This window comes from Cokeromyces recurvatus (genome assembly GCF_025118155.1).
Source record: "Cokeromyces recurvatus strain NRRL 2243 chromosome Unknown BX663scaffold_1, whole genome shotgun sequence".
Classification (NCBI taxonomy): Eukaryota; Fungi; Mucoromycota; class Mucoromycetes; order Mucorales; family Mucoraceae; genus Cokeromyces; species Cokeromyces recurvatus.
The window spans coordinates 865,593-891,248 of record NW_026251387.1 but is presented as its reverse complement, the minus strand read 5'-3'; the positions used below and the strand labels follow the sequence as shown (position 1 = coordinate 891,248).

The window sequence follows — 25,656 nt, the reverse complement described above, 5'->3', positions numbered from 1 at the left end:
GGACACAATGATTCCGTTCATTTGATTTTAATCTCAGCGTGTAATTCCGCCATTGCTGCTTATGGTTTATTTCTATGATAAATGTGTGTAAATACCTTTTTTTTTTCCTTTTATTTAAATACCTAAAAAGAAAAAAAAAATGTCCAATTATTATTTTGCTATTGTTGGAGCGACTGATAACCCGTTATATGAAACAGAAATTATACCTTCATCACGTTCCTCTGCATTTATTGATTCAAACAGAGTAAGAAATATAAGCGATTCATGGGAAACAAACAAATTCCTTGTTTATTTATTTTATTTTATTTTATTTTTTTCAGCAAAAAGATGAGCATAAGCATCTAAACCAATTCATTATTCATGCAGCACTTGATGTTGTAGAAGAATATCAATGGAATACAACAGCCATGTAATCTTTGACTGACGAGAACTTTTTTCTTCTTTTAATTTCTTATTATCCATATTTTAGGTATCTTAAATCAATTGATAGATTCAATGAATTTTTTGTGTCTTGCTTTGTTACTGCAGGAAGTGAGTTTGTAATTGTGTCCAAGAGTATATTGAATTAACATGACCTGTTATTAGACGTAAAATTTATGCTTTTACACGATCAGAAATCAGAAGACAGTATAAAACAATTTTTTACTGAAGTATATGAACTATATATAAAGGTACTTGAAAACAATCCATGTCATTTATGTTCATGTAGCTAATAATAATAATAATAGGTGCTAATGAATCCATTTTATGAAAAGAATTCAACCATTACCAATCCTTCATTTGATAATCGCATCAAGCTTGTTGCAAGACGCTTTCTTTAATATGTATAATGTTTATTAAAAATTATTTACAAGTTATATATATTATATAATTCATTGAATTGTTGCATCATCGCCATTATTTGTCCATACACGAAGTCGTTCTTTAAAGTATTTCTCTAGTCTATTGGCACATCGTGCATAATTTGTTCCTTCCGCATTATAGAATCTACAATTATCGAATATCTTTTGAACATCTCGAATAAATTCATCCATTGTTTGATAAGCATCTGATTCCACATTTTCTTCTAATGTACTCAAATCTACACATTAAATAACTTGCTAAGTAAAAACAAAACAAAAATAGATATATATAGATAAAGTATATTATGTTTTACCCATAGGTTCTGCAATAACATCATAATAATCTGCAACTTCATCTGCATTAACAGGTTCATGAAAAGGCCATGAATGAGGATGTGCCCTTAATTCACTGACTAAATGACGCATTTGATTATAATGAGGAGGATGACGAGGTCGGTTTGATCTATATATACGTATATATATATATATATAAAAGGTGAATATTCAATTGATTAGTATGAAACGATCAACTTACAAGGCATCCATCTCAGGAGTCCAGCCAGATTCTTTTACGCCTGGAACTTCATATGGATCTATAGATCTCTTGCCCTCTTCATTAATAGGCATTTGTATACCTGGATAAACAATATAAGACGTAGAAAATTCTTTCATTTTCTCATATACTGCCCTTTTTTGAATTGCTAGTATTTCATGTATTTGAAGATATTTCACTTTAGGAACCGTTGTACACTTGAAAAAGAAGTTTTAATGTATATAATCTTTTTTTCTTAAACAAAAAAAAAAATGCTTACCTGCATAATGGTTCCTCCTTCGTAATCCTTGATATAGCCGACCCATTTCCTTTTGTCTAATGTTATCTCGGTTGTAAAGCCTTGTTTTTTAAAATATCCAGTAGCATAATTATCTGCATAAGTCAAATAATGTTTTATATTCGTATGACTTGAGACATAATCCTTTAAATGATTCATTAAAAATGATCCATAACCTTTAACTTGCTCTGTTGAAGCAATAGCACAAAATACAATCTCTGCAAACTCTTGAGGATCAAAGGGTCGGAAACAAATACCACCAATTACCTTCATTGGCTTTCGAATTAAGGCCATACTTTTATGTTTTCGATCATAGACCAAACGGGCAATATATTCCTTTGGCATTTTGGGCAATTGCTTTTGAAAAATATTCTTAAGGCCAGTTAAGAGAATCATACTTTCAGTGGTTCCATCATTTTCAACTACACGCACTTCAATTAGTCCTGTTCTTTCCTCAATCATTGCAGGTGTTTCTTTCTTTTCTGACGGTTTAAAATCGTCTAATATTTTGACATTGCCATTTAGATCCAAAATCCCATCAGTTGCGTCCAGAACACCATTTACCTTTAGTGCTTCTTCATTTAATAGTCGTTCCCCTTCTTCTGTTTCACTCTTAATTTCATAAAGTACGTTTTTATCTGTGAATGATTTCTCTTGTTTTTCTTTGTTATCTGTATCCATTTCATGATCTTCTTGCTCGCTTAATTTTTCGGTCTCATTATGATTTGACATAGTATCGGTATGATCGTTATTCTCTGTTAATTCATGTTTAACACTGGTAGAATTTTCTTTCTCATTTTCATGATCTAAATCAACTACCATTGGTACATCTAAAGTACTATTCTCTTGCTGAATTGTATTTTGACTCGGAAGCGTTTTATCTGCTTGATTATTGTTAACTGAATCCGAAACAGTATGGTTGATTTCTTTTTCTTCTGCCTCTTCAAATACATCGCTCTCTTCCTTTCCACCTTCTTCCCTTCCACCTTCTTCCTTTTCACCTTCTTCCTTTTCACCTTCTTCCTTTTCATCTTCTTCATCTTCGGTATTCTCATCTTCTTCATCCTCTTCTTCTTCATCCTCTTCTTCCTCAGACTCATCTTCCTCTTCTTCACTTTCGTCATAAGGATCTTCCTCCTCTTCTTCCTCTTCCTCTTCCTCCTCCTCTTCTTCTTCAAATGGTTTTTCTTCATCATCATCTTCATCCATCTTGAATCTTTTAGTTTTCTCTTCTTCCTCATCACCTTCTTCTTCCTCCTCATCACTACTATCTCTATGTCTTTTAGCAATTCTTTCATCTATTAAAAAAAAAAAAAAAGATGAGTAACTGGATTCTATAACATGATTATTTTTTTTTCTTTTGTTTCTTTTCTCATTACCTTCATCTATTGAGGCTTTAGACACGAAATTCATAGTTGCTTGAGCAGATGTAGCATCATATGCAATTTGTCTAAAATGAGAAAAGACCATCAACATTCTTGCTCTTTTAATTTTATCACAACCGTTTCCCCCCCCCCACCCTTCAGAAAAAAAAATTACTTTTTTAAAGATTCAATGTCATCATCTGTATAATCGTAATCATCTAATTTTCCTTTTTCCTAATAGTATAAAAAAATAAAATAAAATAAATATAAACATAAACAATATAATATGTATCTTACTTTTAAAAGTTCATCTATTCGTAGAGCAACTTTGAAACGTCGAACAAAATCCTTTTGATGATCTACATGATCATCAGCCTCATGACCACAAAGACAAATCGTGTCTTGTGAATAATCAAGAGAGAAATTAGGTCTCCAACCATGACAATCTGAACATTGATCACATGGCATATATCTTGCTACCTTTAGTATCTTTTCTTTTTCGCTCATCGTAGCAATTTGCGGGAATAATTCCTCTAAAGGATCTGGTAAGTTTTCTGACATTATTGTTGTTTGTTGCCTGTTTATTTATTTATTTATTTTTTTTTTTTTTTTTTTTTTTTTTTTTTGTATATTAGAAAAGAATAATAATTTAAATTTGTTTATTTTATTTATTTTTTTTTTATTTATTTTTTATTTTATTTTTTTGCAACAAGACAAAAGAATAAATGAATTTATTGTTTAAGAGTTGTATATATATGATGGCAGAAAATAATAATAAAAAATGAATTCCTTCAAGTACCTGAAAAATTTATAATGCGCATATTTTTTTTTTTTTTTTTTTTTTTTTGGTGTTAGTGAAGTCGAAGCAGTCCTATAAAATGCTCAGAATCCTCAAGTAATCACAGCATAACAAATGATACTCATTTTCTCTAATTGGGTCAAAATAGAATCCTTTCTGTAATAATCACCTATCCTTATTATCACATTAAAAATAGAGTCATCACTAATATATCAGTTCACCTGCCATGAAGAAGCTTCTCTTTTTTTCGCTCTCTCTCTCTCTCTTTTTTTTTTCTTATTGCTTCCTTGATAAAATAAAGGTCTCTTAAAGCCAACACTTGACAATAAAAAACCCTCAAATGTGAAAGAAGATAAATGTTAACATAGTTAATCTAACATTTTAGAGAGTATCGTTGATATTTCAACTTTTTGTTTCTTCAAGACTCTATTTATATATATATATATATGCATGTACGCTTATAAATGTTTAAAAGTGGAAAAATGAACTAATAATGACAATAATCCATCCTTCTTTTATATATACGTATAAAAATGTATGTATGTATATATTATTAAGGATCTTGGCTTGATGATCATGATTGATGTCATTAAAGAGTTCATGGATATTCAAGTAATCGTATCTATTCTTGAATAGAACAAGTAAAATTGACTTTATTCGAGTTAAGAGACCTAATCAAAATAGTACATATTATAAAGAGTGAAGGAAAAAAAAAAGAAAAAGAAAAAAAAAAGTAGTTGGTGAGTACTACAACACTTACATAATAAGTCTTGAGTACAATACGTAATGGAGATAAGCCTTTGAGTGATGATGTCTCTTCTAGTCACCGGTATGAGAGTTTTATCAAACAATTCCCATCTGCCCCCCCCTCCTCCCTCTTTCCTTTTTCTCTCCTCCTCCTACACCATTATTGTAAATGTATAATACCACTTAATGAAGTAGTACTAGATACTTGCAAAAAAAAAAAAAAAAAAAAAAAAAAGTTATTTATATACATTATACCTGAAGCGTAGAACCGTTATGTATTGTATATTCGAATTATATACATATGAACACCTCTCCTTCCCCTTTCCCCCTCCCCCAACAAAAAAAGGGCAAAGAGAAACAAAGACATTTAACAACACATATCTCTATAACTATAGTAGAATGTTCCTGATGCGTGGTGAGACAGATTGTGCTAGTACTCGTTTTTAAGCAGCATATACATGAATATATAAAAGAAAATAGTTTTTTGGGACCAGTTACCCGAACAAAATACACAACATACATGCACAAAGAAGATAATTCATAACCTCAGTAACTTTATTAGAAATGGGATTTTCTGTGTCAATATCTATTTAGTTGAATAGCATAACTGCAAGAGTATCTATAAAGAGAGAGAGAGAGAATGTGATAGTCTAATAGAGGCCATAAATATAAGAAAAGATAGCAATGACCAAAGATATTCTTTAAAAGATCAGATTCAGTGCTACTGACTGTATGAAGTGATAGTATGAAAAGAAAGAAAAGAAACAATAATATAGTACCAACAAGAAGAATGATTTCTAGAACGATGATTAAACTATTATATAGGGGGGGGGATTCAAATAGAGAACAAAGTAATTCAAGTCTTTATAATTAAAGAACGTCCAAAGTATTCTATATGGTATTACAGTATGTATATTCGATATGTAACCATCAGAACTTTCCAATGGAATAATACTCTTATAATATACTCAAATTGCAACAAAACTGTAGAACAGAGACATCCATGCTAGCAAGAAATAGGCCCAAGGACTTCTTTTCAATTTAGAAGGAAAGATCCACTATTTTTTTTTACTCAAGGGAACACAAACGATTGAGATAGTTACAGCCTATTCCTCGTTTGTCTTACTTTATTTTCACTGCTTCTAAAATTAATACTGTAGTAGTTTATGGCTGAGATTGGTCGAAAATAATGAAACCTGACTACTTTGTATTGAACCAACAACATGTAAAAATATGATAAAAAATAAAAAAAAAATTTTTTTTCCCCCCACTCCTACTTGTACAAACATTATTTATTAACAAGCAGAATCTATTCAACTCTTTCCCTTTCTTTCTCTTCTTATTTATTTATTTCTTCCAAGCTATTTGTTAATGTAGAAGGAAGAAAATAAAGATGAGTCATAAAAATAAGAAATAAGGAGTAGTAACCAGCCAATCAAAATTCGTTTTTTATTTATCTAATATCAAGTAAAGTTCACCGTTAATTAAAACAAGAATGTAATATATTTCTCTATTGACTACAGTTTTCTCAAAAAAATATGTATATGTATTTAAATACATATGTGTATATATTTGTATATATAAAATAAACAACACATATTTGTCAATATTATGGATAGCTTTTTTTTTTTTCTCTTTTATATAAGGATAAAGAAAATAAGTCACAGGTGGCTTATACAAACAATTATCTTTTTCTATTTTTTTCTATTTTTTTTTTCTCATTTTTGTTTTTCGTTTTTTCTCATTTTTTTTTTTTATTTTTATTTTTATCCTGTAATCTGCTTGAAATATTTTTCCGGTTTGTGAATAAACTGTACGGTATTTGTATTTTAATTTATTTTTATTTTTATTTTTTTTTATTTTATTTTTTTTTTTATATTTATACAAGAAAAAAAAAATGTATTTAATGATATAACAACTAACTTTTATGTATTTTAAATAAAAGATATACAAAGATGCTCTCTACCAGTCTCAATAATCATAACCATTTTGAAAGGTAAATAAGAGGAAAAAAAAAACATAATAAGGAGGGGAAGAGGTAATATAATATGTGGAAGAAAGATATAAAAATAATGAGGAAAAAAAAAATAGAGATGATGAATGGCGCGTTTAAGAGAGAAAGAGAGAGAGAAAAAAAAAGGATTACGCGTGTTCTTACTATAAAAAGAAATTCCAAGTTACACAAACAACATTTTTTTCTTATTTATTTTAAATTTTATTAGTAAACAAATTTCTTTACCTTCACCACCTCAACAACAACAACAACAACAGCAGCAGCAGCAGCAACAACAGCAACAATTAGAAACAATACAAAAACAATACCCAATGACACGTGATCAGCATAAATATTGTTGTGCTATTATGAGAAATTTAAAGAAACATAGAGATGCAGCACCCTTTTTAAATCCTGTTGATTATGTAAAATTGAATGTTCCTGATTATCCACATATTATTAGTCATCCCATGGATTTATCTTTAGTAGATCAAAAATTAAATAATTCAGAATATGCTTCTGTTGATGAATTTGTCGCAGATGTTCGTTTGGTCTTTAGTAATTGTTTTAAATATAATGGACCTGAAGCGATGATATCTGTTTTATGTCAAAATGTAGAGTCTGCTTTTGAAAAAGGCTTAAGACAAATGCCACCCTCTCCTTCTCCTTCTTCTTCTTCTCCATTATCTATCAAAAAGGAACCATCTCCTCCACTTAGTCAACATAATTCACCATCACAATCTGATTTCTATTATAAGCCTTCTATAACTGAAGATATAAGCAATAGTAGCAGTGGTGGTGGTAGTGGTGGTTGTGGTCGACCTAAGAGAGAGATTCATTGTCCATCAAAAGATTATCCAGAGACTTATACAACACAAAGGAAATTATCTCAAATCAATAAATCATCCATGAAGTTTTGTCTTCAAACATTAAAAGAATTGAAAAAGAACAAATATCGTCATCTTGCTTATCCTTTTTTACAGCCTGTAGATCCAATTGCTTTGAATATACCTGATTATCCTGACATTGTTAAACATCCTATGGATTTATCTACAATTGAAAAAAAGTTATTGAATGATGAATATAAGGATCCTGATGCCTTTCAAGAAGATATGACTCTTATGTTTAACAATTGTTATCTTTATAATCCTTCTACTTTACCTATCTATACTATAGCGAAAGAATTTGAAACAATCTTTAGAGATAAATGGGCTCAAAGACCTATTGAAACTGAAATAAAACAAAAAGACGATGGAGGAGAAGAAGAAGAAGAAGAAAAAGAAGAAAAAGAAGGAGTGAGATCAATTGAACACAAGACTTCAAAAAGGTCTACACAGACTAAAAGATACCAACAACAAAAGAAACGTATTTTAGATCATAAAAAGACTAAAAAGATAAATGAGGAGCATATTGAAGAAGAAGAGGAAGATGATGATAGTGACATTAAAATTGCTGAATTAGAACGTCATCTTGCTAGTATTACTCAACAAATAAAGTCAATTAAATCTGCAAAGAAATCAACATCGACACTAACAAAGGAAAAGGGTCGTCGTGGTCGTACGCCTGGTTCAAAAAATAAAGTAAAACCAACATCAGTAGCAAAAAAGAGAAAAAGAAAGGCAATAACTGAAATGACTAGAGATGATGATGATGATGATGATGATGAAGAAGAAGAAGAATTTAGCTTTGAACAAAAAAAGAAATTAAGTGAAATGATTAATAATTTAACAGGTGACAAATTAAATACAGTTGTATCTATTATTCAAAGTTCAATGCCTAATCTTGGAAAAGTAAGTACCCAAAAAAAAACTCGATCCTATTTATTTTAACCCATCATTATTAGAATGGACAGCAAGAGATTGTATTAGATATTGATGCATTAGATAAACAAACATTACGCCGATTAAATGATTTCGTTAATCCAGAACCTATTAAAAAACCAAGATTATCCAATAAAACAACGAATATACCACGTTATTCTACTAAAGAAACACACAAGAAGATTCAAAGACTTGAAGAGACATTAAAGAAATTTGATGATTATGGTAAACGAAGATTAGAGTCAATAATGAATATTACATGTACTTAGTTTATTTTAAATAGATTCTTCATCAAGTCAAAGTGATTCAGAGGATAATGATGGTTCATCTTCAGATTCATCAAGTTCAGAATCTGATTGATTTAAATAATGTTTATGCATGTTAATTTACCATTTAAGCTTTTTTTTAATATTTTTATTTTTTATTTTATTTTATTTTATTCTTTTTTTTTTTTTTTTTTTTTTTTTTTTTTCATTTACCCTTCCTTTATAAAATACATAATTGGAATGAAATACAGTACAATACAATAACACACAGGATATTTTATATTTATTTATAGTGTCATACATATAAAAAAAGGAGAAATGAAATAATTAGGGGTTTTTTTTTTTGAGTATGTCTTGATGAAATACAAAATAAAAGGGTTTTATTTATTTATCCCTTCTTCCCTCCTTTTTTTTTTCCCAATAGAATTGATTATAGCATAAATAGACCTCCTTCAGTTGCAAATCATCTCTTTCTCTCTTTGTCATCATGAAAGTGGATAATTCCATTTTAATAAATAATAATAGCAACACCTTTAAATATAAATTATTACGTTATTTCAAGAAACAATCCTTTAATAAACGTCGTTTAAGGATTGATGAAGGATTTCAGCAACCAACAAAAAGTAGTAGTCGTATTCACTCTTCTTTAATGTCATCAAATCAACATAAAATAGGTACTAAAAGTAACCAAAAAAAATAAAATAAAATAGAATAAAATAGAACAGAATAAAATAAAATAAAATAGAATAGAATACAATAGGAATAGTAATAAATTCTTCTTGATAGATTTCTTGTCTTATTTACCTATTGAATTATCTTTCATTATTTTATCTTTTTGTGATAAAAAAACGATATTTGAATCAAGTCATGTGTCTAAATATTGGAACTCGTTGTGTAAAGATAATCATCTTTGGCGTGAATTGTATTTAGGACATCATGGCACCATTTATCCCGCTACAACCTCTAGCTCTAGTATTAATTACCGTCTACTTTATGAAAGAAAACTCCAATTATTAAATCGATGGAAAGGAGGATATCGGACTAGAATGCAAACTATCGTTGGCCATCAAGATAGTATCTATTGCGTTCAATTTGATGGCTCCAAGATAGTAACGGGGAGTAGAGATCGAACTATTAAATTCTGGAAGATGGAAAGTGACATCGTTCGTTGTTATAAAACTTTAAAGGGTCATGTAGCAAGTGTTCTTTGTTTACAATATGATCATCATCTCCTTGTCTCTGGCTCCTCTGATAATACAATCTTAGTTTGGTGTATGAAGACCTTTGAAATAAAACGATGTCTTAGAGGTCATAGTTCAGGTGTACTCGATGTTTGTTTTGATAACAATGTGATTGCAAGCTGTTCGAAGGATACAACCATTCAAATATGGGACAGAATAACAGGTCAACGAATACAGACATTAATAGGTCATCATGGGCCTGTCAATGCCATTCAGTTTAAAGACAACACACTTGTCTCTGCTTCAGGAGATGCTATTATTAAATTATGGAACCTAAAGACTGGTGAATGTTTACGTAATTTTATAGGTCATAGTCATGGTTTAGCTTGTGTAGGTTTTGATGGAAAAAGAATTGTGAGTGGTGGTAATGATAATAAGATCAAAGTATGGAATGCAGGTAAAAATAAAGAATACTATTTTAGTTTGTGTTGTAGTAATTGGATATATATATACATATATCTATTTTAGACACTGGAGAATGCATTCTTACTTGTGAGGGTCATACTGGACTCGTTAGATCACTTTATTTTGATAAAGATAAAATTGTGAGCGGAAGTTATGATCAAAGTATAAAGATTTGGGATATGTACACAGGTGAATGTATCCAGACTTTTAATAAATGTCATAAAAGTTGGGTATTTGATGTCACATTTAATGAAACAAAAATTATTAGGTAAATGAGAAAAAAGAATAAAAAAAATGAAAAATGAAAAAAAAAACAAACAAACTAATGAGCCCTTTTTTAGTACAAGTCAAGATCAAAAAATTCTTATAATAGATTTTGCACATAATATGGATACCAAACATTTAATAAAAGTTTAAAATCATTTCACGTTTTTCGTTTTCTTCTAAACCAACGTTTCTTGTATTTCTTTGACTTTTCTGTTGTTTTTGTCTTTGTTGATCTCTTTCTTTTGGTCTTTGTCTGAAGTTGTTCAAAATAAGGATTAAATTCTTCATTTTTATCTCTATTTTCTTTAATATTAATAAAGCCTTCTAAAGGTGATAAACATCCATCATCAGCATTAGCATCATTCTTTGATTCTCCTTCTAATGGCGGATCATTCACCAAGTCAATAAGACTATATTCTGAGTCTGAATTTAATGATACAATGCTTTCATTCTTACTATCCTCTTTGACCTTATTTATGTTAATACCTAATTTACATACATACATACATAGCTTACTTACTTTATCTTCTTCTTCTTCATTTAGAAATGATGTCAAATCATCAATGATTAGGCTTTCTTCTTCTTCTTCTTTACTATCTTCTTCTTTCACTTGAAGCCAATCTGATACATTCTCAATGTCAAATATAATCATGTTTTCCTCTTTCTCCTCTTCTTCTTTTTTAACAATAGCATCTATCTCTTTTGTCTTTTCTTTTTGATGTCCTTTCTTTGTTAACCTTCTTTTTTTCTTCTTTTCCTGCTTTGAGATATATTTTGGCTGCGGTCTATTTGATATGGTTTGAAACCATTCATCATCATCATCATCGTCATCAATAATTGAAGTAACAACTCTCTTAGAGGTGGATGTTTTCACATGTTCATCAACAGCCATCCGTTGGCTTAATTGTGAAAATTGTTCAAGTAATCTTCTCTGTTCATTTACATGTTCTTCTTTACTTAATTGAATAGCAAGTTGTAACTCGTCATCATCTTCTTGTATTGGCTGTCTTGATTGTTCCTTTTTAAATAATTCGTCAATTGTATAGGAATCTTTAATTTTTTTACTTGTTTTTGTTCTTGACAGAACCATAAAATAAATTATATTAAAAAGAAAATAGGGATGAAAATTTTATTTTTTATTTTTTATTTTTTATTTATTTATTTATTTATTTATTTATTTTTTTTTCATTTATTTATTTGTTTTCTTTCTAAAAAAAAAAAAAATGAATTGGATAATTTTATTTATTCTGAATAAAATATACCAAAACCCTTTATTACTTTCAGTTTATAGAGCCTTTAAATATATTGTGCGTATTACGACACAAACAACAGAAATCTATCGTTTATGTAATTCAGTCATCATCACCAATTTAGAGTTTGAAGGAATAGAAGAAAAGAAAAGATGGATCGAGATTGAATCGGTTAATGACATTAAAGTACCCACAGATGTTGTATTTAGAATTGACAAGTCTATATTTCATTCAAAGGAATTAATAAAAGAAAAGGAAGAATTAAAGGAACATTCATGTTCAATACAGAATGTTCTTTCTAGTATTATGCTTAAAAAGCAATTCAGTCATTATAGTCAAAAATCACCTGTTGCTCGAGTACTTGAATACAGTTTGATGCGTATCTACGAAACAAATCAATTACTTTTTGAAATAGAACGACAAATGAGTACAAAATATGATTCAACCAATGAAGTTCATGAAAAGAAATTATTACAGGTAACGACATGAATATATAATTCTCCTTCATCAATTAACACATACAAAGTTATGGAATTATATGAAACCAGATACAAAATTAGAATCTAGATTGTCTAAACAGTGGGTTGAAATTGGTTTTCAAGGTCAAGATCCAGCTACCGATTTTCGTGGAATGGGAATTCAAGGTTTAAATGATTTACTTTATTTTGTTCAAACTTACCCACATCATGCTTTATCTATTCTTCAACATGCCTCTCATCCCGTGCATTGGTATCCTTATGCTATCGTTGGCATTAATATCACTAAATTTGTTTATCAACTATTAGAATCTAAAAGGCTTCAATCTTATTTATTTCAATACGGTACACATCTTGATAGTCTACAAGACTTTTATTCTTATTTATTTTATCGATTTAATCAATTTTGGATCTCACAGCATTTAACAGTCATGGATTTTGAAGTCAAATTTAAAGAATTTCAGTTACAAATAGAAAAGGATTTATTAAAGGACACCATGATGTTCAAGATAAAATAAGGAGAATGAATTTATTAAATAAATGTATTATTTAATAAGTGAGTGTGTGTGTGAGTATGTGAGTGTGTGAGTGTGTGTGTAAGTGTGTGTGTATGTATGTGTATTATATAGATACTGTTGTATATACTTTCTAAACAATTGTATCTTCTCTATTTCTTGAATAAATAAGTTAAAAAAAACTATTTGACAACATTTCATTCATTGTAGATGGATTAGTATTAGTATTAGTATTATTATTATTAAATGCTTGTTGTTGTTGTTGCTGTTGCTGTTGTTGGTATCCTCCTTGTTGTGGTGTATTAGGTGTGTTAATAGGAAATGGTGACGTAGCTGATAATGAATAATTATATGGCATTGTATTCACAAATAAAGGCTGTTGATGAAAAGGTGAAGAAGATAAGGTTTCATCTTGCTGTGATCCTGGAGATGAATTTGCAGTTGTGTCTGTCTTTGTTTTCTTACTATTCTTTCTACCTCCTGCATTATTTGTATTCGTATTACTTTCGTATCTTTGTCTCTTTTTAATAATGTCTGTCTTCATGGATAACGGTCGACGTTCATGATGTAATTTCAAGCTATAAAATAAAAACGGAATAAAATAAAAGACTTGTCTATTTTTATATGTATGCAAATAAGACTTACTATAAACCACAAGCATTACATAAAGGTGCTCCTTCATCATCTCTTCTCCATAAAGGTGTAGTTGTTGTTGAACAGTTAGAACAAACTAACTGAGATGCTTCATCGTCTCTTGCTTCTTTTCTTGCATTATGTGGTTTTAATGTTTTAGGTCTAGGTGCATTATGTAATTTTTGACTAGAATCATACACACACACACACACACACACACACACACACATTTGCATATATATATATATATTTTAATTACATATCTATTTTACTACACTTGTATAAATCAACTTACTATAAACCACAAGCATTGCACAGTAATTCATCATCTGCAGATCTTCTCCAAAGTGGAGTACTAGTAGCACCACAATTTGTACAAATAGGTTTTGATTGATTTTCTACTAAACTATTCGGCATACAAGAAGTAGTACTTAATGCCACTGTCCTTCGAATCTTATTATTTGTATCATAAGAAGAATTAGGAGGAGGTGAATTAGGTGCAGAGGCAGAGAATCTTCTTTGTTGAAGATGATTATCTGTATTTGTAGTAAATCTAAAATGATGGAAAATGTTTGTTAAATAAAAGTAGCTTAGGTTAGGTACATACGTATGTTATGTAAGACTTACATGCTTGGATTTTCATTCATAGAAATGTTAAGTGGTTGCATATTATTTACAGATGTGATAGTAGAGGTACTAGAAGAAGCAGACATAGGAGGTGTTTGATGATGCTGACCATTACTGTTCAATCTTTGATTTGAACTATTGAATCGCATTTGCATATTTCCTAATAGTTTATTACGTAAAGTAGCTTCAGGAGGTGGAGGCATAGATGCACCAGAAACATACATAGCATCACTTTCAGTAGGATGAGAGGGTATAGACGATATTTGTTGCTGTGCTAAATTATTATCAAATGTACCTAATAGATGCGGACTAGGAGTATTATTATTATTATTAGTTGTTGTTGTTGTTGTTGTTACTGTTGTAAATTGCTGCTGCTGCTGCTGCTGTTGTTGTTGTTGTTGTTGTTGCTGCTGCTGTTGCTGTTGCTGTTGTTGCTGCTGTTGCTGCTGGGTTTGTTGATAACCTAAAGGAGGTGGAGAATAGTACGGATTTGAAGGTGAAGGATAACCAAAGTCCCAACCATCAGCCATATCCATTGCTGTATTTGGAATATTAAATCCATTATTAAAAGCATTAAAAATATCATCAAGTTCAACAATATCACCGCCATTTGTTTGACTGGAAGTATATTGAGGTAATGTAAAAGTAGTTGGATGATTATTAGTAAATAAAGATGTATTGTCTATCATAGTTTGACTATTATCTACAGGAATAACGATACCCTGTTGAATTTCTTGTAGCTGTTGTTGTTGTTGTTGCTGTTGTTGTTGCAACAATAACTGTGGCTGCTGGAATTGTTGCTGAGGGAGATCAGTATCTTCATCTGTCATACTTTCAACTTTAACAGGTAAATCTTTTAAAGGAAGTAGTTTACAATTACTACTTAATCTTCTTGCAGTTCTAATAGACAGTTTTCTAAAAACATTTTTATTATTTGTTTTTTCTTTTAGTAGATGATGTCGAAACCATAATCGCCAAGATAGATTCTCTAATCGAGACCCGTTTTCAAGTGAATCCTTAACTTTGGAACAAACTTTCCAAGTCTTTGAAAGATCATCTTCAGAAGTAAGTGTCGAAAAAGGTGTAAAGGTTTTGTTACCTTTAATTTTCAGCACAAGTGGCGCCATAAAAGTTATTAGGTTAGGTAAGAATAATAATAAAAAAAAAAAAGAATATGTCAAAAAAAAAAAAAAAAAAATTGTTATGTGCTTTGTTTAACAGTGAGAAAAAAAAAATATGTATAAATAAATATATACAGTAAAAAAGATGAAATTAATTAATAAAAAATTTTGTTGCAAATGTATAAAAGGCGGCCAGCTACTTTAAATTCAGCGAAATAATTCCAGTAAAAAAAAAAAAAAAGGAAAATTTATTACAATGAGCCAATCAAATAGGCCGTGCGTTAAAAAAACTTTTTCTTGTCATTAATGACCGTAGTTGTTTGCGCTATTGTTTTAATTAGCGCTTCTTTTTTTTTTTTTTTCTTTTTAAATACATGTTAATACAGATTAACTTTTTTTTTTATTTGATGAAATGGGCTTGTTACAATTGATGAATCAATAAAAAATATAAAGATGAAGATAAGGAAAATGTTATTTTTAATCTCGAAGCTTTTGTATTCAGGTTTTTTTTTTAAAAAAAATCAGATTGATTAAAATAAATGTAAAATGATTCCCATCTTTGATGATTAATAATGAATAAAAAGCTTTATTTACATAGTTTCAGTAAATACATTTTACCAATTATAAATATTTTTATGTAAATATGTTTCTATACTTTTCAATGACACATGTATGTATGTATGTATGTATGTAAAAGAGTATTGCTTACATAAAAAACGAATTTTACTATAAATGTCTCGTTCAAGTCACAAATTATAAGTCCCCTTAATGACTGTTTATTTATTTATTCTCGTCTTTTTTGAATAATTGGCTCTAAAATAGAATTACCATTTATTATTTGTGTAGTTGCTACTAAATAGTCTCGACCTAATATAATAATTAATTTCAAATAATTAATATATAAATATGTATATAAATATATATATAAATACATTTGTATATATATTATATGTACCTTCATCTTGCTGAGCTAAAAATCGAATAGTCGATACTTCGGTATGAGTGCAACCACCTAAGAAAAAGATAATAGTTGTTTTATTATGTCGAAGTCCATGTCGTTTCGCTCTTGCCATTGCCAAGTTTGTTTCAGCTCCATATTCAACTGTCTGTTTTAAATCAAATGTTTGGCCTGGCAATAATTTTAAAACATCCTCCGATCCATGCCAACCACCACTACTGGATTTTGTCTCACTATTATTATCTCTCATAAAATGAACCGTACTTGTACCAACATATGAAAATAAACTAGCTGCACTATTTGTAGATGGAATGGTCCCTGTGGATAATAACTTTTGTAAAGCAGTTTGAACAAGTCGAATACTTAGAGGCGCATATCCCGAATAAACATAGGATATATCATTAGGGTGTAATTCGTCTACATCATCTACTATAAGTCGTAGTAAACGTCTACATTGCGAGAATGCACTTCGAGAGGCAGCTGTATTTGTTCGTTTAGTCCAAAGTCCTAATTTACCTAATCGATGTAGAGTCTCGACATGCTCATAACCATACGTCTGAACAATTTCCTTTTCAAAATGATCAAATAACTTTGGTTTTATGCCTCCTTGCGTAAGTGACATGAGACAAAGTAAACGAAGTACTTGAACTAAAGGTTTTTGTTTATTTATCATTTCTTCTATATATTCAGGTTCTCTATTTCCATCAATGCCTGCAACAACATCTATTATAGATATAAAGTGAGCAAAAGTGATATATAGATATATGAATATATACAACAAATTTCTTCTTTTTACTTTGCTGAACTTCTAATATTTTATTAAATTCATCTGTTACTGTATGACTTATAATCTCTTCTGCAATTCCTGTATCTATATATGTAACTGAACTGTTAATAATAATCATATATAAACATAAATAGATAGTTCGTACGAATTTTTAATGATTGATGTTCTTTTTGAAGTTCACTTAATCGTCCAACAAAATCACGAATTTGAGCTACTGTTTTTGCATTATGTCTCTCCTAATGAAAAACAAGTTAAATATAAATTAAATTCTTTGTCTGTCTCTCTCTCTCTCTCTATATATATATATATATCCATAGACTACCTCATAATTTTCATTGATTCTCTTTGCAATCTTGTTTAACATACCACCAACTACAGCAAAATTCTGGTCTCGCAATTGTCCAAATAATTTATCAGAGGAATTCAATACATATTTTTTCTTTTTTAGTGTTGAAGAAAGGGGGACTGCAGGTTGTACTGATGCAGAAGGCGTATTCGGTGTTTTATCAGGTGATTGAGCAGGATTTACAAGTGCAGCATCCAACTCTATAAAACAATGCTTGATACCAAAAATTTCATCAATTAATCCCTCATATGTAAGTTCAGTACATAATGGTGTAATCAGATCCACATTTCGATCAATGATAATTAATTGGTCAATATGATTTGATACTGTATTTAATAATGATGGATTCTTGGCTGCTGTTATACTTGAAACTTCATTTACTACAGAATGTTCTTTTCTCATACGTAATAACATATTTGCCAATTGCTATATAAGCACATGATTAACCTAATTTATTCAATTCTTGAGCCTTTGTTTACTTACTTTTGCTCCATCCCCTTTACCAAGAATACGTGGAAATAATCCATAAATAGATTCAAGTCTTATCAATGCTTTTGCAGCATAATAAATAGCTGTTTGATCTCCATCCTATATTCATATATAAACAGTGTTAGGCTGCTGTCTAGTTAGCATCAAAAATAAAACAACGATACCAAATATATTTCTTTCCAAATAGATGGACCTAATTCCATAGAGATTAAATCATCTTCATAGGGTATCCACTCCATAGTATAATCCCCAATCGTAATATCACCTTTTACTCCTTCTTCCTCAAGTACACGTTCACATATTAACGTACGTTCAGGTACAAAAAATAACCAAAAATCCATTTTTGACTTTTTTGAAAACTGCTTGATATGATCTAATAAGAAGGATAAATAGATGTGTACATGAATTATAGTTCCTTTTTTTTTTTCTTTTTTTTTTTTTTTTTTTTTTTTTTTTTTTTTTTTTTTGCTTTACTAGCTATATATCGCATATATTTTAATTTGGGTCGGCAAATATAAATCAAACCAGGACAGTCTGTTTCAAGTATATCTGATTCAAGATGATATATTTTATCAACACCATGATCCTATGTATATATGCATAATGTAATTATTATCATTTACAACAAGTTCAACATTCAAGGTTACCTTTAATAAACTAAATTCTGCAATTAAACTTAACGGTCCAGTTAATGAAGGATCGAGTACAAGCCCTTTTTTCCCTCCAACCTGTTATAAAATAAAATAAGAAAAATCTCCGTATTATGTCGGGTTTCTCTCTCTCTCTCCCTCTTTTCTTTTTCTTGTATATACTTCATCATATTTACTTTATCTAAAATTTCTGGTAATTTTCTTCTAGTAAGTTCTCTAAGTTTTGCCAAATTCAATGGTGTATTTCCAAGATGAGTTCCTGCATTACTCATTTTATTTTTATAAAAAAGAAAAAAGAAACAAATAAATAAAAACAGATTCAAACCGCGTTGTAAATTTTATTTTATAAGCTTCAAGTACGAAAAAAAAAAGTCATGCTACTACAAAGAGTTAGAAATTAATAATAAAAGGAAAGAAAGATGATGTTGGTATTTCATGACTGGTAGTAATAATTCACTAGGGCTTTTACCAAAAGAAAGAATATGTATACTAATAGCAAAAAAAAAAAAAAGACAAACAATGAAAGAATCATAAAAAAAGTGAAGACAAGTTTCAATAATTCTATTTTATTCTTTATTTTATTTTACTTTATTTTATTTTACTTTATTTTATTTTTGTTAAAAAAAATAAACTAACATGTCGACAGAAGTATTATCAAATGCTGTCAACACAATTGACTTGCTTCAATCTATCTATTTTGATAAAGAATTTGAATTTCGACGACTCGAAGATGAAAAGTTGTACCTGAAAATTCAAGCCTGTCACGAAAAAGATGAATGGTCTTCATTAAGCAAAGAATCTTTACCTAATCATATTGAGTTTATCCTAAAAGCTCCTATAGATAATACAACCATGCATTTGGTTTTTAATGGCCGTATTTCACTTATACCCCACATAGATGACCAATTAACATTGACTTCTGCTAGCAATCCTTGGCTTTCTCGAGAGGATCACGAAATTCTCAATCGCATATTAAATGATGATCAAAATAAAGTCGATTCAACAACTTGGATTATCGAAAAATTACAGCACATGCAATCTGCGGCTGAACCTTATGCTCTTTTATGGCTACAAAAATCTAAACAAAATACAATGAATAAAGCAAATGGCGACAACGAGCCTGTTGTTCGTTTTTTAAGAGACTGGATTTGGTTTCCAATGATTTATACAAGAGAAAAGGTAAAAAAAAAAAAAAAAGAATCTTTCCTCTTAACCCCTTTCTTTTTCTTTTCTTTTTTTTTTTTAACCTGAACATGATGATATTTTATAGAGAGGTCATATCATTCATTGGGCGCCAAGGTATAATATTACTGGATTTTTATGCCCTGGTAAACCTGGTTGTATGTGCTTAGAAGGCACAGAAGAGGATGTTACAACATTTGTCAACGACATCAAGACCATCTCTTGGGCAGATATTCCAGCAAGTCATCGTAAAATGACCTCACGTTGGAAACAATCAAGTGAGTGTAAGAGTCATGCTGAAATAGATTCACAACGCTTGTTTAGCAGCATGACTGAAGTTAAATTTGATATTCACGGTACCTTTGCCAATCATAATGATTTAAATAAATTACAGTCTTGGCTACAAGAAAAAGGCTGTGGTGAAGCATTTAAACATTTATTTGAATATGACCATAAATAGACAATAAATACATCAAGTAAACCATTTTGTATATTTCCTTTTATTTTCTTTTCATGAAATTCTTGATGAGACTTAAAGAAGAACTACCCAAGTATGATGGAGGATATTATCATGCCAATAAGTCGCTGCTTCTGTTTTTTTTAAAAAAAAAAGTTTATCAGTAGTTATAGAAGGAAGGAGGCATTCTCATAAATAAAATAAAAAAAGGGTATTTTAACGAGCTTAAACTAATAAGAAAGAGCATAAATTTGACGGCTTCTTATATAATAATATAGCTTCTTCCCTTTTCCCCCTTTTTTTTTATTATTTCTTTACCTAATGATACAATGGTTTCACGATATTCTTTTATAAACTCATTAAAAAGAGGGGTTTTTTTGTATCACAATCAAAGATTTTATTTTATTTTATTTGCATGATGAGTACTACACATTATGAATAAAGAGACAAACACTTTTCCTTCTTTACTCTGTTCACTAGTTAACATTATGTCGTGCCTGAATCAGACGATCAAAATAAAATCAATCATTTGCCAAAGACAGTAATGTCTTTATAGTATGAATAATTAGATATTTTTTCTTTTGCCAATCTAACAGTCAATTATGCTAGAATAAAACTAAATGAATATAAAAGCTGCGTGAAAGGTTTGTGAAAAAAAAAGGCTGCAACTAGATAATCATCTTTTTTTTTCAGTCAAAAATAAAGAAAATCACTTAGCTTATTCATAATACAATCATATTCAGACATAGAGTTGGCATCTGTGGAAAGGATAATATTACATCATCTAGTTTATATAAACTTACTAGTATCTGCTGCATTACACGAAAGAAATATAAATTTTATGGGGTTTTTCATATAATTGTTGATAGTATACATTTATACAAAATCAAAAAAGGTTGATATCAATGAGATGAAATACACAATAAATAGACTACATCCAATTTCCTTCTATTTTCCTTTTCCCTTGTAATCACTCAAAAATGGAGTTTTATTGAACGGATCAGAGCAAATCAAGTGAATAAAACGCCGAAGCTCATTACACCTGGAGCATGTTTACTCTTAAATAAAAATCGTTTTTGTAAAATCCAATTATGTGACGCAACAGTCACGTGATTCAAATCTCCGATAAGCTTGAACAGAAGTCGCGTTTTGCGACGACTGTATTATAGAATTTTACTACATAAAAAAAAAAAAAAAAAAAAAAAAAAGTTTTTTTTTTATTGGTGTTTAAACTTAAGCCATAGAACAACAAAACAAAAATATAAATCTTTTTTTTTTTTTTTTTTTTCTTGTTGTCTTTTTTTTTTCTTTGTTTATTTTTTCTATAGTTCGTCTTATTGTTTTTATTTTCTTTAGGTAAAATAATAATTATTTCCTTCTCTTAAAGAAAAAAAAAAGAAAAAAAAAGAAAAGAAAAGAATCAAAGTTTGTAGAACTTTTGTTATTAAAACGAGCCTTTTTTTTTATTTGTTTTAATATAAGCACACCTCGAGAAATAACATTAAAAGATTAAAACATGGACGCAACTACTCTTCTTGCCAACACTTTATCCACAGGTAAACACTCTTGTTAAGCAAAAAGCAAAAAAAAATACTAGTTACAAATTTATTGATGAATTTAATCATCTGTTTATAGATCGTGCTTTACGTGAGGATGCTACCCAAAAATTAGAATTATTTGCTCAGGAGAACTACGTAAGATTAATAGTAAATAAATAAATATTGAACACTATAATAATATATGTGTATATTTAAATAGCCAAATTATGTCCTCTCTTTGTGTCAAATTCTTGTCAATGAGCAAGCTGATGATCCTATTAGAATGTCTGCTGGTCTTGCATTAAAAAATAGTTTGACAGCAAAGGTAACATCTCAAAAATAAACAAACATTGATCTTGAATCAAATAATGATTTTAACTTTTATTAGGATTATACTCGTAAAGAAGAATTCCATCAAAGATGGCTTTTAATAGCCGAGGATCTTCGCATTCAAATTAAGCAAGGAGTATGTATTTTTATATTGTTATTTTTTTTTTTATACTTTCGTGTCTTTTTTAATCTTTTTTTTTCTTTTTTTTTTTTAAAAAAAACAGGTCCTTCAAGCTTTGGCTTCACCCAAAAAGGCTGTTGGTAATATTTCTGGACAGGTAATATTTAGATGTATATTGAGGAAGTATGTATATTTATGTTAATCATAAACTATAGGTTGTTGCTGCTATTGCCGAAATTGAGTTACCTTTAGGTGGCTGGCCTGATTTGATCCGCATTATGCTTGAAAATATTTCTACTGGCAATGATACTTTAAAACAATCAACTTTACAAGCTATTGGTTATGTTTGTGAAGCTACAGTACGTTAAACAAAAATGAAAAAAGAAAAGCCTCTATACGCTATAAATTTAACTTTTTTTTTTCAACATTAGGATCCTATGGTTCTAGTTAGTCAATCTAATGATATTTTAACTGCTGTTGTGCAGGGTGCTCGTAAGGAGGAGCCAAAGTAAGTTTTTTTTTGTTTGTTTTAGGAAAAAAAATATATAAAGTAAAATGAAGGTTTTAACAAATTATATTTTATAGTCAAGATGTACGACTTGCTGCTATTAATGCTTTAATCAACTCACTTGATTTTATTAAGGAAAATTTTGAACGTGAGGTAAGTGTGTGTGTGTGTGTGTTTGCATAGGGTTGATGGTTCCGGTAACTAATATATAAATAATCAGGGTGAAAGAAATTTTATTATGCAAGTGGTTTGTGAAGCTACTCAAAGTGAATCTAGTGATGTTCAAGTTGCTGCTTTCCAATGTCTTGTCCGTATCATGCAAACATATTATGATAAGATGCGTTTATATATGGAAAAGGCTTTGTTTGGTGTAAGTAAACTTTTTTTTTATACAAAAAATGATACTTTTTAAAGTGAGCTAAATATTATTTATAATAGCTTACTGTTGCTGGTATGAATAATGAAGATGAACGTGTTGCATTACAAGCTATTGAATTTTGGTCAACTGTTTGTGATGAGGAAATTGAATTAAGAGAGGAAATAATCGAAGTGAGTATATAGATATGGATATAGATAGATAGATAGATTTGTAACTAATATTCAATTTTTATTATAGGCAAATGCTGCTGGTGAACAACCAGATCGTGAAAGTTATCATTTCGCCGAATTGGCTCTTGGTGATATCCTTCCCGTTCTTTTATGGATTCTTACTAAACAAGAAGAAGATTATGATGAGGATGAATGGACAGTGTCAATGGCTGCAGCCACCTGTCTTTCTTTACTTGCCCAATGTGTAGGTAATCCTGTTATCCAACCTATTGTGCCTTTCATTGAATCCAATATTCAAAGTGAAAACTGGAGAAACCGTGAAGCTGCTGTTATGGCCTTTGGTTCTATTTTGGATGGTCCTGATGAAGCTGTTTTAACTCCTCTTGTTGAACAAGTAATGTTATATCTAATAATTAGAAGAATTTTTTTTACAAGCGCTAATTCTTTTTTTTTTTTTTCAGGCTTTACCTACTTTAATTCAAATGATGAAAGATACTGATGTTCATGTTAAAGATACTGTTGCATGGACACTCGGTCGTATTTGCGAATTACTTATTGATTGTATTAAGCCTGAAGTTCACTTAACTGAATTAGTTTCTGCTCTTGTTTATGGTCTTCAAGATAGCCCACGTATTGTTGGAAACTGTTGTTGGGTAAGTGACTTAACACCTTTTTTTTTAGTTTTCGATTTACTGATATATATTTATATGCAATAGTCATTAATGAGTTTGGCTGAACAATTGGGCCCTGCCATTGGTGAAGAAGCACCTACTTCAGCTCTTTCTATTTTCTTTGAGGGCATTATTACTGCTCTTTTGCAATTTACTGAAAGATCTAATAATGAGGCAAACTGTAGAACTTCTGCTTATGAAGCCATTTCTGCACTTGCAATGTATTCTGCTAATGTAAGTTGAAAATGAATTATATAAATTAACATTCATTCTATTTTATGATTTTAATCTCACACACACATATATATATATATATAGGATTGTATCAGTACTGTTCAAAGAATTGTCTTGACAATTTTAGATCGTTTAGAGACTACAATGGCTATGGAAAGTCAAATTCTTGATGCAGATGATAGAGCTAACCATTCTGAATTACAGTCTAGTCTATTGGGTGTTTTGACTAACTGTATTCGTCGTCTTTCTAGAGATATTAGTCAAATTGCTGATCGTATTATGACAGTTGTTCTTCAACTCTTAAATAATCAATCTAAACAAGCTACTACAACTGAAGACGCATTTTTGGCTATTGGTGCCATGACTAGTGCTTTGGAAGCTGATTTTAGCAGATATACCGAACCCTTCATACCTATTCTTTGTAATGCATTACAAAACCCTGCTGAATATCAATTATGTTTTATTGCAGTTGGTTTAATTGGAGATATTTGTCGTGCACTTGGAAAGGATGCAACACCTTATTGTAACAATTTGATGCAACTCTTAGTAACTAACCTTCAATCACCTGTTCTTCATCGTATTGTTAAGCCAGCCATTCTTTCATGCTTTGGTGATATTGCTTTAGCTATTGGTGATGCATTTGCTGCCTATTTAGAAGTTGTTATGATGGTCTTACAACAAGCTGGTAGTATGCGTGCTGATAGAGATAACTATGAAATGATTGACTATGTCAATACTTTATATGAAGGATGTGTTGAAGCATATGTTGGTATTGTTCAAGGTTTAAATGGCACAACACATGGTAAAAATTTTATCAAAAAAGAAAAAAAAAAAGAAAAAAAAAAGATTGAATAACAACGAGTAAACTAATTTATTTATCAATACATAGCTAATATGTTATTACCCTTTTTACCTCATGTGTTTGATTTTATACACTTTATTGCTACTGATCCTAATAGAAATGACTCTCTTGTGAGATCTATCATTGGCTTATTAGGGTAAAATTTATTTTGTTATAAATCTAAGGAATAATGATATTAACTCTATTATTCTATTTTATTAGCGATCTTGCAGAGACCTTTGAAGGACAATTGAAACAATTCTTTATGCAGGATTGGATTACAGCTTTGTTACGTGAAGCTAGAACTAGCCGTCATTATTCATCATCTACAAAGGAAACATCACGCTGGGCCAAGGAGGTAAAATATAGATAACATAAAAAAAAGAGAGAGGACAAATATGAACTAATATTATGTATTTGTAGATGATTAAACGTGCATGCCAATAGAGCAATGCATTTTTTATTTTATCCATTATTTTATTATAGCTTTTTTTTTTCTTTAATTTACATTAGCCTCCCTTGTTTATTTACATATGTTTTTTTTCCACATATAAAATAACTTTTGTATTCGTATACACACTTTTTTTATATAGCTTTGTTTATACAAATAGCTTCACAACACAAGCGTCTACATTTCCTCACCCATTCTCCCACTCCCCATAAATATATTTTTATATACAAATATATATTTACTCACTCCCCCTCCCCTAACACCCTTTTTTTTCCCCCAAATAAATGACTTTACATTATTTCCCCCCTAGAAAAACTTGTTTTTTTTAAAAAAAAAAAGAAAATAAGT

General features: G+C 29.8%; 10 protein-coding genes across 10 annotated transcripts; 6 read left to right on the top strand and 4 right to left on the bottom strand.

Moving 5' to 3' along the window:
• The first annotated feature begins 108 nt into the window (after positions 1-108).
• Positions 109-1,040, top strand: BX663DRAFT_11111 (Sedlin). Its single transcript, XM_051521489.1, has 5 exons — positions 109-244; positions 321-409; positions 470-531; positions 586-671; positions 729-1,040. The coding sequence occupies exons 1-5, from the start codon at positions 140-142 to the stop codon at positions 819-821; spliced, it is 435 nt and encodes a 144-aa protein (XP_051387773.1). The 5' UTR covers positions 109-139; the 3' UTR covers positions 822-1,040.
• On the bottom strand, positions 873-3,597 carry BX663DRAFT_482064 (uncharacterized protein; the record flags this gene model as incomplete). Its single annotated transcript, XM_051524394.1, has 7 exons — positions 873-1,081; positions 1,157-1,305; positions 1,378-1,592; positions 1,655-2,970; positions 3,052-3,122; positions 3,212-3,270; positions 3,334-3,597. 7 exons carry the CDS (start codon positions 3,595-3,597, stop codon positions 873-875), a joined length of 2,283 nt encoding a protein of 760 aa, XP_051387772.1.
• A 2,174-nt stretch (positions 3,598-5,771) lies between these two features.
• Positions 5,772-8,755, top strand: BX663DRAFT_482063 (Bromodomain-containing protein; the record flags this gene model as incomplete). Its single annotated transcript, XM_051524393.1, has 6 exons — positions 5,772-5,807; positions 6,471-6,481; positions 6,528-6,578; positions 6,805-8,365; positions 8,419-8,620; positions 8,679-8,755. The coding sequence occupies 6 exons, from the start codon at positions 5,772-5,774 to the stop codon at positions 8,753-8,755; spliced, it is 1,938 nt and encodes a 645-aa protein (XP_051387771.1).
• A 251-nt stretch (positions 8,756-9,006) lies between these two features.
• BX663DRAFT_464152 (WD40-repeat-containing domain protein) lies at positions 9,007-10,724 on the top strand (the record flags this gene model as incomplete). Its single annotated transcript, XM_051524011.1, has 4 exons — positions 9,007-9,335; positions 9,448-10,299; positions 10,371-10,575; positions 10,649-10,724. The coding sequence occupies exons 1-4, from the start codon at positions 9,149-9,151 to the stop codon at positions 10,722-10,724; spliced, it is 1,320 nt and encodes a 439-aa protein (XP_051387770.1). The 5' UTR covers positions 9,007-9,148.
• Positions 10,725-10,731: 7 nt separating this feature from the next.
• On the bottom strand, positions 10,732-11,664 carry BX663DRAFT_547459 (uncharacterized protein; the record flags this gene model as incomplete). The annotated part of the gene is made up of 2 exons (XM_051531012.1): positions 10,732-11,043; positions 11,095-11,664. The coding sequence occupies 2 exons, from the start codon at positions 11,662-11,664 to the stop codon at positions 10,732-10,734; spliced, it is 882 nt and encodes a 293-aa protein (XP_051387769.1).
• A 466-nt stretch (positions 11,665-12,130) lies between these two features.
• Positions 12,131-12,818, top strand: BX663DRAFT_482060 (uncharacterized protein; the record flags this gene model as incomplete). Its single annotated transcript, XM_051524392.1, has 2 exons — positions 12,131-12,301; positions 12,351-12,818. The coding sequence occupies 2 exons, from the start codon at positions 12,131-12,133 to the stop codon at positions 12,816-12,818; spliced, it is 639 nt and encodes a 212-aa protein (XP_051387768.1).
• Positions 12,819-12,987: 169 nt separating this feature from the next.
• On the bottom strand, positions 12,988-15,202 carry BX663DRAFT_547457 (uncharacterized protein; the record flags this gene model as incomplete). The annotated part of the gene is made up of 4 exons (XM_051531011.1): positions 12,988-13,393; positions 13,461-13,634; positions 13,744-14,001; positions 14,076-15,202. The coding sequence occupies 4 exons, from the start codon at positions 15,200-15,202 to the stop codon at positions 12,988-12,990; spliced, it is 1,965 nt and encodes a 654-aa protein (XP_051387767.1).
• Positions 15,203-15,980: 778 nt separating this feature from the next.
• Positions 15,981-18,698, bottom strand: BX663DRAFT_424964 (Sec1-like protein; the record flags this gene model as incomplete). Its single annotated transcript, XM_051522463.1, has 9 exons — positions 15,981-16,063; positions 16,152-16,877; positions 16,951-17,037; positions 17,123-17,177; positions 17,264-17,713; positions 17,771-17,875; positions 17,941-18,149; positions 18,251-18,362; positions 18,603-18,698. 9 exons carry the CDS (start codon positions 18,696-18,698, stop codon positions 15,981-15,983), a joined length of 1,923 nt encoding a protein of 640 aa, XP_051387766.1.
• A 364-nt stretch (positions 18,699-19,062) lies between these two features.
• BX663DRAFT_482057 (uncharacterized protein) lies at positions 19,063-20,068 on the top strand (the record flags this gene model as incomplete). The annotated part of the gene is made up of 2 exons (XM_051524391.1): positions 19,063-19,605; positions 19,697-20,068. 2 exons carry the CDS (start codon positions 19,063-19,065, stop codon positions 20,066-20,068), a joined length of 915 nt encoding a protein of 304 aa, XP_051387765.1.
• A 1,513-nt stretch (positions 20,069-21,581) lies between these two features.
• Positions 21,582-25,230, top strand: BX663DRAFT_425514 (armadillo-type protein; the record flags this gene model as incomplete). Its single annotated transcript, XM_051522491.1, has 16 exons — positions 21,582-21,621; positions 21,701-21,759; positions 21,824-21,928; positions 21,992-22,069; positions 22,158-22,211; positions 22,270-22,413; positions 22,486-22,562; positions 22,640-22,715; positions 22,783-22,932; positions 23,001-23,111; positions 23,179-23,505; positions 23,573-23,764; positions 23,828-24,016; positions 24,101-24,818; positions 24,906-25,014; positions 25,080-25,230. The coding sequence occupies 16 exons, from the start codon at positions 21,582-21,584 to the stop codon at positions 25,228-25,230; spliced, it is 2,580 nt and encodes an 859-aa protein (XP_051387764.1).
• Positions 25,231-25,656: the final 426 nt, after the last annotated feature.

What these genes read in the sequence shown, in the direction of transcription:
- BX663DRAFT_11111 (XM_051521489.1), top strand. Translation starts at nt 140, where the DNA reads ATGTCCAATTATTATTTTGCTATTGTTGGAGCGACTGATAACCCGTTA. An exon ending in CATTTATTGATTCAAACAGA is followed by an intron (nt 245 to 320) that starts GTAAGAAATATA and finishes TATTTTTTTCAG; the next exon opens with CAAAAAGATGAGCATAAGCA. An exon ending in TATATGAACTATATATAAAG is followed by an intron (nt 672 to 728) that starts GTACTTGAAAAC and finishes TAATAATAATAG; the next exon opens with GTGCTAATGAATCCATTTTA.